This window comes from Oryx dammah, unplaced genomic scaffold (assembly GCF_014754425.2).
Source record: "Oryx dammah isolate SB20612 unplaced genomic scaffold, SCBI_Odam_1.1 HiC_scaffold_26, whole genome shotgun sequence".
Taxonomy (NCBI): Eukaryota; Metazoa; Chordata; class Mammalia; order Artiodactyla; family Bovidae; genus Oryx; species Oryx dammah.
In genome coordinates this window covers 89,164,503-89,177,267 of record NW_024070210.1, presented here as the reverse complement: position 1 = coordinate 89,177,267, position 12,765 = coordinate 89,164,503, and the positions used below count along the sequence as shown (strand labels likewise).

Genomic DNA, 12,765 nt, shown 5'->3' with positions numbered 1-12,765 from the left:
TATTTGGAAGGAATGTTCTTAAATAGTTTCAGTAGATATCCTCTAGGGTAGGTGACCCCAACCTTTTTGGTGCCAGGGACCAGTTTCGTGGAAAACAAGTTTTCCATGTATGGGGGTGAGGGGCAGGAAGGGTGGTTTCAAGATGATTCAAATGTATTACATTTATTATGCACTTTATTTCTATAATTACTATATCAGCTCCACCTCAGATCATCAGGCATTAGATCCCAGAGATTATGGACCCCTATTCTAGAGGATTTAAAGTAAAAAGAATATAGACATATATTTTGGATCTCATTTTCATGTCAGTGGTTTTAATTGCTATTTGAGTATTAATTGTAAATCCACTCTAGGTAGAGAATGATTAAATGCCCTGTTTAAAAAAAATGGATTGAGTAATGTTTGAGAATTAATTTTAGAATCCTTAGAAATGACGGCTTAACACACACCAGTAAGTGGGGCTTCCCTGATGGTTCAGTGGTAAAAATCCCCCTGCAATGCAGAGATGCAGGAGACTCAGATTTGATCCCTGAAGTTGGGAAGATCCCCTGGAAGAGAAAGTGGCACCCCACTCCAGTATTCTTGCCTGAAAAATCCCATGGATAGAGGAGCCTAGTGGACTATACAGTTTAAAGGTTCACAAAGAGTCAGACACAACTGAGCACACACACACACCAGTAAATAGCTGTTAAACATAATATACTTAGTATTGTGTTTTCCAGATATCTTTGATATCTTTTGTATCAAAAATTAATAGAAGTATCAAATCAATGTCATTATATATCATCCCCTCTCACATTTGTACTAGAAGGAAATAGTAAAGTATTAGCAAAATCAAACCTGAGACGAATTTCTTATATTATTCTTTTTACAGATTTTACTTCATTCATTCATTTAACAAATTCCTGGGGCACAGCTTTGCCGAATACCTACGCTTACCAGGTATTGTCCTGGGCAACAGAACACAGCAGTGAAAAAAATAGATTCTTCTGTCTGTATACAGCCGCAGCTGATGACGTCTTCCAGGTTCAGTGTGTTTAGAGCTGGCATCTCTTTTGTCATGATGTGCATTTTTTATACATCAGCGGTAGACTCTCCAGAGCTGAGTCCTCAGACATTCTTCAGTACATTGCAACCAGGAAAAGCCACCTTAGTTTATTTTTGTCAAGCTGGTAAGTACTTTTTATATTTTAATATGATTTTTGTGATGTTTCTATTGGTGGTTAATCATTATGCTCAGAGAGAACTTATTGTCAGGATTAATAAAATGTGCTTTAAAGCTGCTAGTGTGATATGCCTACCTAGGTTTGAATCCTGACTTTGCTTCTTCACCTGTTGTGTGACCTGGGTCAAGTCACTTAATCTCTCTGTGTGTCTTTTTTGTCATCCATAATGAGGAAGTTGTGTGTGCTTTATAAATTTGTTGTGATGATTAAGTGACTTAGTTCATGTCCCTAATCCATAGCAAATACTAGGTGAGAATTAGCTATGAGTAATATCATTTCATCGTCATTTCTAAAAGTAAACATTTTGATATTTTTAGCATGTAAATATTTTTAAAGTGTTTTAAAACTTTAAATATAGTAATACTGATGCTTAAGTTTAATACTCTGCTTTAACCATACTGTTAATTATACTGAATTAATTAATACAGCTATTGAACATAACTGATCATTGTCATGGTTCTATTAAAATTTCTCGTGCCTTAAAAAATACCATTCTTGGAATTAGTAAGTGAATTCACATATTTGTTGGCTCCCTTATAGGGTTTCTCTGGTGGCTTAGAAGGTAAAGAGTTTGCCTCCAATGCAGGAGACCTGGGTTCAAACCCTGGGTTGGGAAGATCTCTTGGCAACCCACTCCAGTATTCTTGCCTAGAGAACTCCATGGATAGAAGAGCCTGGCGGGCTACAGTCCATAGGGTCACAAAGAGTCAGGCACGACTGAGTGACTAACACTTTATTATAACTAGGGTTTGAAAATGGTATGTTAAAATCATTTTGAAATTTTTGTACATGTGTGCTGTGTATAGTATTAAACTTGGAAAAATAATGACAACTGTTCCATTTAAATTAAACATTTATTTGTCCAGTTTATGTTTAGAAAGCTTTTAAGGTCACAAAATGAAAATATTTCATGATAAAAATATTAGAAATAAGAATAATGAGGCAATAGGAAATAGGGTACAAAAATATGTCATTGGGTTTGTTGAGTTACTTATTTGTTGTTGCATAGTAGTTGAGCAAACTAATATATTTCTTTTGCAGTTTGCAGCTTTTGGCTTGAATTTTAAAAATTCATTTTTCCTAAGGGGCAAGTTATAAAACATTCATAAAACATTTCTTATTTTAGAGTCTCCAAGAACTTCTATGTTTCTTGAAGAACTGAATGAGGCTGCTAAACCTCTCCAGGACTATGGAATTTCAGTAGCAAAGGTAAAAACATATTTATGTTAATAAATTATTAGTGACAAACATTTTACAGCTGTGTGACCTAAGAGTGAGTATCTAAAAATAATATGTTGTTTCACATCTTTTTTCAAACTGGAAAAATATTTTTTCTATCTTTTTTTTTCATAAGAATAAGCAGAAGTATAGATGGTTCCAAATTATTGTACAAATTAGTACAAATACAGAGGGAAAAGCTATTTAAAATTCTTAGAGCTTTATTTTGTAAAGCATTCTGTTGGAGCTATAGTGTCATTTTTTCAGTCTTGTATATAGGCTCTTTTTATTTTGCCTAAGAAATATATCATAATAGATATTCATAACTATTAAAACATTTGTATTAGCACAAACTGAGGTGTCAAAATTGAAGTTATTGAAGTGTATGTTTTTGTTTTTTCTTTCATATTCTATCTTTATAATTGCTTATGTTGTGGTTGTCATATTTATTTTTAGAAAAATGTTAAGACAACCTAATTTGAAATTACATATTTAATTTCTCAAAAAGTGTTCAAACTTGCTGTGGAGTATTATGGAAAATTTCCAGATGCATCGTGGTTTAAATGGCTTCATGAGCCTTTCACTTAGTTTAAACTTAGAATTTGTACCTCAGAAAGTAGAATGATTAATTACCTAATGATTATTAAATTCTTTCAGATCAGTGTCTCCCTGACTTTCTGTGTACGTTTATTCTTTTCTAGTTCATTAACCTTCCTCCTTTGAGAGATGGCTACTGTCCCTCTTGATCCCTGCAGCTTGAGTTCCCAGGGCAGGAAACATAGAAAAGTTAACTGACTGTGACTTTTAAAGGGAAACTTCACTCTCACCACAGAACACTTCTGACACCAAATGTGTGTGTTTTCCACACCAAGCAGGTCTGACACCAACAACCCAGCATTAGCACAGACCCCTCAGGGGAAGGGTGCAGTCCTGTGAGATTGCTCTCACTTCAGATGTCAGTCACAGGGAGTGAGATCCCCAGGTTTCCTACGACTTCTGTAGAACTTGGCTACAGATGGGGGTTCTCACAACCCCATCCTCAGGGTCCATAATTGGCTACAGTGACTCACAGAACTCAGGGAAAGACTTTCCTTAACTGTTACTGGCTTCTTATAAAGGAAATCTCAGGAATGGCCAAGAAGAAATACATGGGCAAGATCTGGAAGAGTCTCAAGTGCAGGAGCTGGCAAGTGGGGCTGAAAGTTACCACTCTCTAATCTTGCCTTTTGCTGGCAACCAGCCCCCTTCCTGAAGCTATCTAGGGGCCCCAACTGCCAGTCATTTCATTTGCATACAGACAGACACTCTTATCACTACCAGAGATTCCAGGGGTTTTAGAAACTCTTATATTTGGGGTTAAAGGACCAAATATTAGAACAAAAGATACTCCTACCACTCCATCATTCAGGAAATTACAGGGTTTTAGGTGCTTCCCTAGTGGCTCAGTCAGTAAAGAATATGCCTACAATGCGGAAGACCGCTGCAGGGCAGGAGACCTGGGTTTGATCCCTAGGTCAAGAACATCCCCTGGAGGAGGAAATGGCAGTCCACACCGGTATTTTTGCCTGGAAATCCCACGGACAGAGGAGCCTGGTGGGATACAGTCTCTGGGGTTGCAAGCGTCAGACATGACTTAGCAACTGAACCACCATAACCACCACCAGGAGTTCTGTGTCAGGAACGAGGGGTAGAGACCAAATATATATTTCTTATTATATCATAGTTATATTCCTTGGAGAAGGAAATGGCAACCCACTACAGTATTCTTGCCTGAAAAATCCTGTGGACAGAGGAGCCTGATGGGCTATAGTCCAAAAATCACAAAGAATTGGACACGACTAAGCAACTAAGCATGCATGTATATACCTTAAAAAAAAAATCTTTTTTTTTAAAATGTCAGTTTTCTTTGTATAGAGGTCTCAGGGTCTTGATTAACTGTGAATCAGTTTATTCTCTAGAATAGAAATGGTGTCAAGCTTTGAACAAAAATTGAGATTTAGAAACAAAATACTGGAGTGGTATGACACTCCAAAGGGATAATCATACTGTTTATCTAGCAGTCAGTAAACTAATGACTAGTAACTATGTGTCTGCTAACTGGAGTAGAATATGAAGGTTCATGCCTAAAGATCACCTTTATGAACTAACAGTTCATAAAGCTTTTATAGTTGAGGACTTTAAGTTGTGTGGAAAGGAAACTATGGTGAAAGAGATAGACCTAGACCTCGAGTACCTAGCTCAGTCCCTGGTACATAGTAGATACTCATGTTTATGAGATTGAAACGAGCTCACTATTATTTAGCCTCTTATTGGATTGTAGACTTAAAAAATATTCACAACCTAAAAGTTGAGAGTTATGTTTTCCTAGGAGGGACTTTTTAGGACTTAAAACCCAGGAGCCAGCACCTCAAGTAACCCTGAGAGAAGAGCTCCGAGGAGTTGACAGGGGCAACCAGATTTTGTAGGAGTTTTGCCAAAAAGGGCAGGTAGTTTGAATGTCAAAATTGATTGCTGTTAATTAACGGAAAATCAGATATCTCAAGTTAAGGAATTTAGCGCTTTTCTGTGTATGGGAATATGCAAGAGTCCGAGCTCACTGAAATCATTCCTTTGATATGTACCTCAGCTATCTGGTGCCAGTATCCTATATTTTCCCATCCTGAGTTTTCTCAGGGCTCACCTTCGGTGGTGGCTGCCATCATTGATGACCGTGACATCCTTTGTTTACTGATACGGCAGGAAATACTCCATTTCTCAAGATAAGAAAATGACTAAGATCTTTTTCTTTGGAGAGTAGATATCCAAAACACATTCACAGACCTTTTTTTTCTTTTTTTTTTTCTGGTTACGCTGCATACCTTTGGGAATCTTAGCTCCCTGACCAAGGATTGAATCTGGGCCCTAGGCAGTGAAAGCTTGGAGTCCTAACCACTGTACTGCCAGAGAATTTCTGCAGACCATTTTAATAACTGGCAGAACTTGGTCATTATAAGAGGTACAAATAAAATGCTGTAGAGGTTTAAAAGAAAGAAATCTTACATGATTATCGAAGTGGACGTCATATTATGGTATTGGGAAAGACGTCACAAAAAGTAGCATTTTGAGATTGTCTTCAAAAGTTAAGATTTCTTTAGGCAGATGTAGATGAAGAAAACACTAAATTATAAATGGACTAAATGTTCCAGTTAAGAAAACGATTATCAGGCTGGGAACAATAACCAAACCCAATTGTAAGATATTTAGAAATGCATCTTCAAGGCTTTAGAAACTCTCAAAGTAAATAAAGGAAAAATACTATATCATGCAAATAATAACCAAAAGAAAGCTGGTATGACTATATTACTTTTTCAATGTAGATTTAAAAGCAAAAAACCTTTAGGTCATCTTTTTTCTATCATAACCAATCCATTAATAAGTTCTTCAGGTTCTACTTCCCTTGTAGCTCAACTGGTAAAGAATCCGCCTCCAATGAAGGAGACCCCGGTTCAATTCCTGGGTCAGGAAGATCCGCTGGACAAGGAATAGGATATCCACTCTTGTATTCTTAGGCTTCCCTTGTGGCTCAGCTGGTAAAGAATCTGCCTGCAATACGAGAGACCTGGGTTCAATCCCTGGGTTGGGAAGATCCCTTGGAGAAGGGAAAGGCTGCCCACTCCAGTATTCTGACCGGGAGAATTCCATGGACTGTACAGTCATAGAGTTGCAAAGAGTCTGACACGACTGAGTGACTTTCACTTTCACTCAGGTTCTACTATCAAAACCATGCATACTTGACCACTTCCGGTATCTTCATTTCCAGTATCTTGTCCAAACATCCTCACTTCTCCTCTGGGAAACCACAACAGCTGCCTATTTGGCCTTTCTCCTTTCACTTTTGTCTCACCAAACCCTTCTCCACACGTAAGCAAATGTATCCGATCTCAGAAAGGCTTCCCATTACAGTTGTGTTAAAATCGAAACTCCTCTTTGGATACTGACTTCCTTTTATCTCACTTTCTGTTCCTCCCCCTTCCTCAGTTTGTTCCTGACACTTGCTAGTTGTCTTTTTGTTACTTCAACCTGCTAGATGTGTATTTCCATAAGGCCTTTGCAAGTATTTCCCCCTCATCTCTTCCACATATTTATATATTTGCATCCATCACTCTGTTACTTCACTTCTTTGTTCACATGTTACATCCTCAGAGAATCCTTCTTTGATGAAGGTAAGCCTTCTTACCTAACATGTCCTGTCATACACTATCCCCATAGTAAGTTTTTTTTTCCTTCATAGTACTTAACATTACATATTATTTAGTTTTTAAATGTCTATCTCTGCTTTTAGAATATGAGTTCTAAAGAGAAAGATTTTAATTTGGAACCTAACTGTGCTCCCAATGAAGAGAATAGTGACTAACATATGATAGGTGTTCAAATGTGTTTTGAGTGAATGAAGGCACAAATCTGTTATCATAATATCAACCATCCCCTATGCTCTGACTTAAAAAAAATTTTTTTTAATTACAGTAAAATTCATGGCTATTGGATATGACTGTACTCTGACTTTTAATTCTGGTTCTCTATTCCTCATATCTTTTCTGGGTATCAGTTCTCTTTTAGTAGCTGTTTGAAAAATAAAACAAATGTAGCTTTTCCACTTGTCACTGTGCTTCCTCAAACTCCATTAAAGTTAACCTGAAAACAAAACCAAAAACAACCAAAAACCCAGTAAAAAAAAATGCAGATTTAACAGAATCCTAAACAAAGTACTAACTGTTCCTCCAACCTTAGTTTTGGTAAGTTATTTTGCAGGCAACCCACTTGCCCTGTCTGACAGCCTCTTCATTCTCTCTTTCCTTCCCCTCTGTGTCCCATGGTGCATATTATATGCTCAGTCTTCTTAGTTTTACTTTCTGTATTTGTGAAAAGTCTCTTGAATTTCTTCTGTCTTTTTCTGCTTTACTTCAGGCCCCCATCATCCTTTACCTGTGAAAGTGAAAGTATTAGTCACTCAGTGGTGTCCCGCTCCTTGCAACCATATGGATTGTAGCCTGCCAGGCTCCTCTGTCTATGGGATTCTCCAGACCTGAATACTGGAGTGGGTTGCCATGCCTCCTCTAAGAGATCTTCCTGACCCAGGGATCCAACCTAGTCTCCCACATTGCAGGTGAATTCTTTACGCTCTGAGTCACCAGGGAAGCCCTTCTTGACCTGTGGTGGTGGTGGTGGTGGTGGTGGTGGTTTAGTCGCTAAGTCGTATCCGACTCTTGCAACCCCATGGGCTGTAGCCTGCCAGGCTCCTCTGTGGAATTTTCCAGGCAAGAATACTGGAGTGGGTTGCCATTTCCTTCTCCAGAGGACCTTCCTGACCCAGGAATGGAACCCAGGTCTCCCGCTTTGCAGGCAGATTCTTTACCGACTGAGCTACGAGGGAAGCTTTGACCTGTACCGATGTGATATTCTGTCAACTGGCTTCCTTGCCTTTGTGCTCTCATGCCTTCCATTTTATCTGCATGTTGCTGCCAGGATCGTCCTCATGCTTTTCACAGAGTCTTCATTGTAAGCTATCGAGAGTGTTGTGGCTGCTCTAAAATCATCAGGGACTCAGACTCGTTCTTTCTGTTGCACCATCCTTAGCAAGGATTTCTCCTTTAAGGATGCTTTAGGGCCCATGATGACCACTGGTGCCTACCTGGCTTGTTAGGTTTTTTTCTTTGTCAGCAAAGAGTGAGAAGAGCGTGAATATCAGACAACCTCCTTTAAGACCCTTCTGCTAAGCTGCTAAGTCGCTTCAGTTGTGTCTGACTCTGTGCAACCCCGTAGATGGCAGCCCATCAGGCTCCACCGTCCCTGGGATTCTCCAGCAAGAATACTGGGGTGGGTTGCCATTTCCTTCTCCAATGCATGAAAGAGAAAAATGAAAGTGAAGTCGCTCAGTTGTGTCCGATTCTTAGCGACCTCATGGACTGCCGCCTACCAGGCTTTTCCATCCATGGATTTTCCAGGCAAGAGTACTGGAGTGGGGTACCATTGCCTTCTCCGAAGACCCTTCTAGGAATGCCAAACCTATGACTTCTCCTAACATTATGTAGCTATCCTTAGCTTTTGGGGGAGTCTGGAAAAGTCTTTTAATGGGGGCACTTGCTATTAGTGACATTCTACTAGTGAAGCAAAAAGAGTGAGATGGATTTGTGGTGGGGAACCAGCAGTATCTGTCATGCCTGTGTTCCAGCTACTGAGATGCTTCTGTGGTTCCAACTTACCATTCACTTCTCTGTTTCCTGGCTTTTGCCCATGATTTTTTTGTCTTGCCTTTATTGTTTCCTTCCTTTTCTACGTCATTGCCTCCTACTTCCTTCATAAGATTGAATTGAATTGTGTATGATTAAATATAACTCTTTGGTATAGAAACTTTTCTCTGGGTTTCTTTCTCTGGGTTCCCTCAAGCAGTTGAATAAGTGAGCAGTTACAGCATATAAACCAGAAAAAAAAAGTAAAATAAGAAATGTGATCTGGAGATACACTGCACTATTTAACTTTCCTTTGTGTTTCCCTAACCAAGAAACTCTGCCATTTGCTCTACACTCTTAAGTGTTAAATATAATCTTTTAAAGGTTAATTGTGTCACGGAAGAAACATCGAAATACTGTGGAAGTGAAAAGGATTTGATGAAAGCATATTTATTCAGGTAAACTAGTTTTTTTTCACTGGGATGGATAAATATAAAGCTATACCTCTAAAATATTCAAGTATACAAAATGTCACGAAGCCAGAAGGAAGCTCTGTGTAGTGGGGATCATATGAAGCTTAGCAAAAGAGTCTAAGTAATAAATTTGTTACCTCCACGTTGGCTTCCCAATCTATAGATTGAAGAGAATGATACTTAACTGTCAGGGTGGTTTTGGATATTATATGAGAATCTTATGTAAGCTTTGACTGCAAATACCTGGTAAGCAAGCACTTAGGATATGTAATGTTCTAGGTAGATATGTCAGGTTAGGTGTGAAATAAATGCCTTACTGCTTTATTTTTGATGGGTCTACAGATTTCCAGGTTATAGATTTCTCCATACTGGGGTCTGCTAATCTGAGTCAGCAAACTCTTGGGATTTGGCCTAGGAAGTAGGGACAGGTCCTTTCTCCTCCAGGACTTGCTGCTAAGGACCCTTCTGTCTCTTCTGCTTGTCTCCTTCCCAGCCCATTTGGGGGCATCTGTGTATGCTATGAGACAGGGAGGCTGGGAGGAAGCCTTGTTGGGACTCAGGTTTTTTCCCAGTCTCTTTGCTAACCACAGAGCCTAAGCTTTTCAAAGTGAGCCTGTCTATGAGGTGTGTATAGCAAGTATTTGAGTGTGTGTGATGACCAGTGCTCTGGTAGGTGCATCAGATAGTGGATAAGACACAGGTTCTAACATCAAAGAACTTCCAGTCCGTGTGTTAGAGCCACAAGTGAATTGCATGCTAAGGAAATCTTTCTGTAATGCTTTACAGGGGCAACATACCACTGAGAGAATTCCCAACGGATACCTTGTTTGACGTGGATGCTATCGTTGCTCATGTTCTCTTGTAAGTTCAGGGGGCACTTGTTCACTTATTCATTTGTTATTTATCTATTGATTTCATTTCAGACAATTGCAATCCTTTGTAATACTTTAGGGCCTTAACATTATATTTGTAAGCATCAGTTTTATACATATTGCTTGTCTGTTTTCCCACGTAGTGAAGTGAAAGTTGCTCAGTCTTGTCTGACTCTTTGCGACCCCATGGACTAAATAGTCCATGGAATTCTCCAGGCAAGGATACTGGACTCGGTAGCCTTTCCCTTCTCCAGGGGATCTTCCCAACTGGGGATCAAGCCCAGGACTCCCACATTGCAGGCAGATTCTTTACCAGCTGAGCCACAAGGGAAGCCTGTTTTCCCATGTAGGGTATTTATAATTTCTTGAATGGCAAAGCATACAGAAACATGGAAATATTCTGCATAAAAATAGGAAATGGTACAACCTGGCCACCTGGATCATAGTATTGCTCTTGCCTTTGATTCTGTCTGTGGAGTGAGGATTTTACCAGGTCAGAAGCTCAGCTTTGCTGCTCCTACTAGGGTTTTTGAAGTGTCTAGCCTCCTTTTCACCCCTGCCTGATTTTTTTTCTGGAGTCTGTAGCTCTGTGCCTGCTCAGTAAGTACAGAAACATTTCAGATATCCTCAGCACATATTGAATGTTTATTGAGTGAGTGAATCTAATTTAATTCTCCTAGCATGGAATCATTAGGCCAGGGATTCAGTCTCACCTGGAGTCCATTCCTCCTCAAATGAAGCAGTAATATCTTTGGTGACAGAGCTAACAGGTATGACTTTTCAGGACATGACTTTGCATGGACTTTTTCAATTTAACATTTACTGTGGTTCTTTTGCCACTGAGACCTTTTCTGACATTGAGTATCTTGTTTTCTGCGTGGCTCCCATCTTCCTTCTCTTCTACCTAATTCTCACAAAAATGAGACTTTGGGTGAAATTTCGTGTTAGTCACTCAGTCATGTCTGACTTTTTGTGACCCTATGGACTGTAGCCCACCAAACTCTGCTGTCCATGGGATTTTCCAGGCAAGAATACTGGAGTGGGTTGCCATTGCCTTCTCCAGGGGATCTTCCCAACCCAGGAATCAAATTCACATCTCCTGTGTCTCCTGCACTGCAAGCAGATTCTTTACCTGCTGACCCATGAGGGAAGCCCTGGGTGAAAGTTAAGTTACAGGACATTCTCAACTTCAAAGGTGAAAAGGTACGGTTATCACATGTTCCAGTACTAATATTAGTGAATAGTCTTTAGAAATCTCTGCTAACTGTGAACCCTGAGGCCTGTGGCCTGAACAGCTAGTTGTAAGTGATAAGAGATGGTCTTTTGAAGAAGGAATTCCAAAGAGCTCCTGGGCTGTCCCAGGATAAAGAAGGGATGGCTATCTTGATAGTGGGGGTGATAAAAAGCTTAGCAAAAAATTCAAGTCATAGGTGTATTAGTTCTCAAGAAGCTTACTCATTTATGCTCTTTTTACAGTGGACACCTAATGACTATCTTTGACCCAGAAATAAGGGTGAAGAATCAGAGAAAGGTTCTTTAAGGGATGGGGGAGGGGATACTAAGCTTGTCTTTGACAAGTTTGACAGCAAATTCTGGAGCAGCAGGTTCACGCTAGCTCCATGACAAAGGTGGTTTTAAAACTATTGGGGAGTAGATGTGGAGAGGCTGCCCCAGCTGGAGACCCTGTTACCTGAACTGGGTAGCCTGTGGGGCTTATGTCATTCAATCCTGCTGTGGTGTCCTGTTCCTTTGCTGTACAAAAGCTGATTTATAGGACACTAATACCACAAATGGCTTCCCTGGTGGCTCAGAAGTTAAAGCGTCTGCCTCCAATGCTGGAGACCCAGGTTCGATCCCTGGGTCGGGAAGATCCCCTGGAGAAGGAAATGGTAACCCACTCCAGTACTCTTGCCTGGAGAATCCCATGGACAGAGAAGCCTGGTAGGGTACAGTCCACCGGGTCCCAAAGAGTTGGACACGACTGAGCGACTTCACTTTCACTTTCAGTACCACAAATAGAGTATTCCCCAGGGTCCTGCTATGTACCAGATACTTGTAAGGCATTGGAGATGCAAAACAGAATAAGATACAGTTCTGTCCTCTAAGAATTTAGCATTTTGTTGCAAAGACAGATATATAAACAGAAAATATTATATAGTAAGTGAAACAGAGCTTCATAAGGGCTTAAACATCAACAGGGTAGAGAATATTTCCTTGGGTCTAGAATGAGGGTGGATATTTGGTAAGAAGCCTTCCTGAAGGAAGCATTTGGGGTGGGTCTTAAAGGATAAACAGGGGTTTGCTCAGTGCAGAAATGAAAGGTGGAAGAAGCAGAGGGAACTATGAGCCCAGGCAGGGAGGTCAAGATAGTTTGGAGAGGGTAGTTTTTACTGCGTTTCAAATGTATGTAAAGCAGGAGGTGAGACCAGAGGGGACCTTTGTTTACCATGAGAAGGAATTGAGGCTTTGGGGTAGCCAGTGAAGGGTGAGGAGGCCAACTCTGGGTCACAGTCCTTGTGGGATCTTCCAGACCCAACCACACAGGCAGCTGCAGGCTTTGTCTAGCAGGCCTCATAGAGGAAAGGTGCCCACTCACATCAGAGATAGGAGCCAGCTCTTTGGGGCTCCTTGAATGAGATGACTGCTGTACCCAGTGCCTTTGGCCTGGAGCTGTTCTGAGGTTTGGGAAGGGAATGGAGCTTGTGGAGTTAGTGTCTCTCCTCCCCTTTTGCCTCTAGCACTGTCCCAGTGATGGGACCGGATGCCATGA

At 40.3% G+C, this 12,765-nt stretch overlaps 1 protein-coding gene across 2 annotated transcripts in view; it reads left to right on the top strand.

The window, feature by feature from the left end:
• The window catches only part of TXNDC16 (thioredoxin domain containing 16), a 90,675-nt gene that overhangs the window by 6,223 nt on the left and 71,687 nt on the right, over window positions 1-12,765 (top strand). For both annotated transcript variants that reach the window (XM_040225863.1, XM_040225862.1), the window contains exons 3-6: window positions 875-1,172; window positions 2,353-2,435; window positions 9,035-9,108; window positions 9,910-9,984. In XM_040225863.1, the coding sequence (XP_040081797.1) occupies window positions 1,013-1,172; window positions 2,353-2,435; window positions 9,035-9,108; window positions 9,910-9,984 (392 nt within the window). In that variant the 5' untranslated portion in view covers window positions 875-1,012. The remainder of the gene's footprint in view (window positions 1-874; window positions 1,173-2,352; window positions 2,436-9,034; window positions 9,109-9,909; window positions 9,985-12,765) is intronic.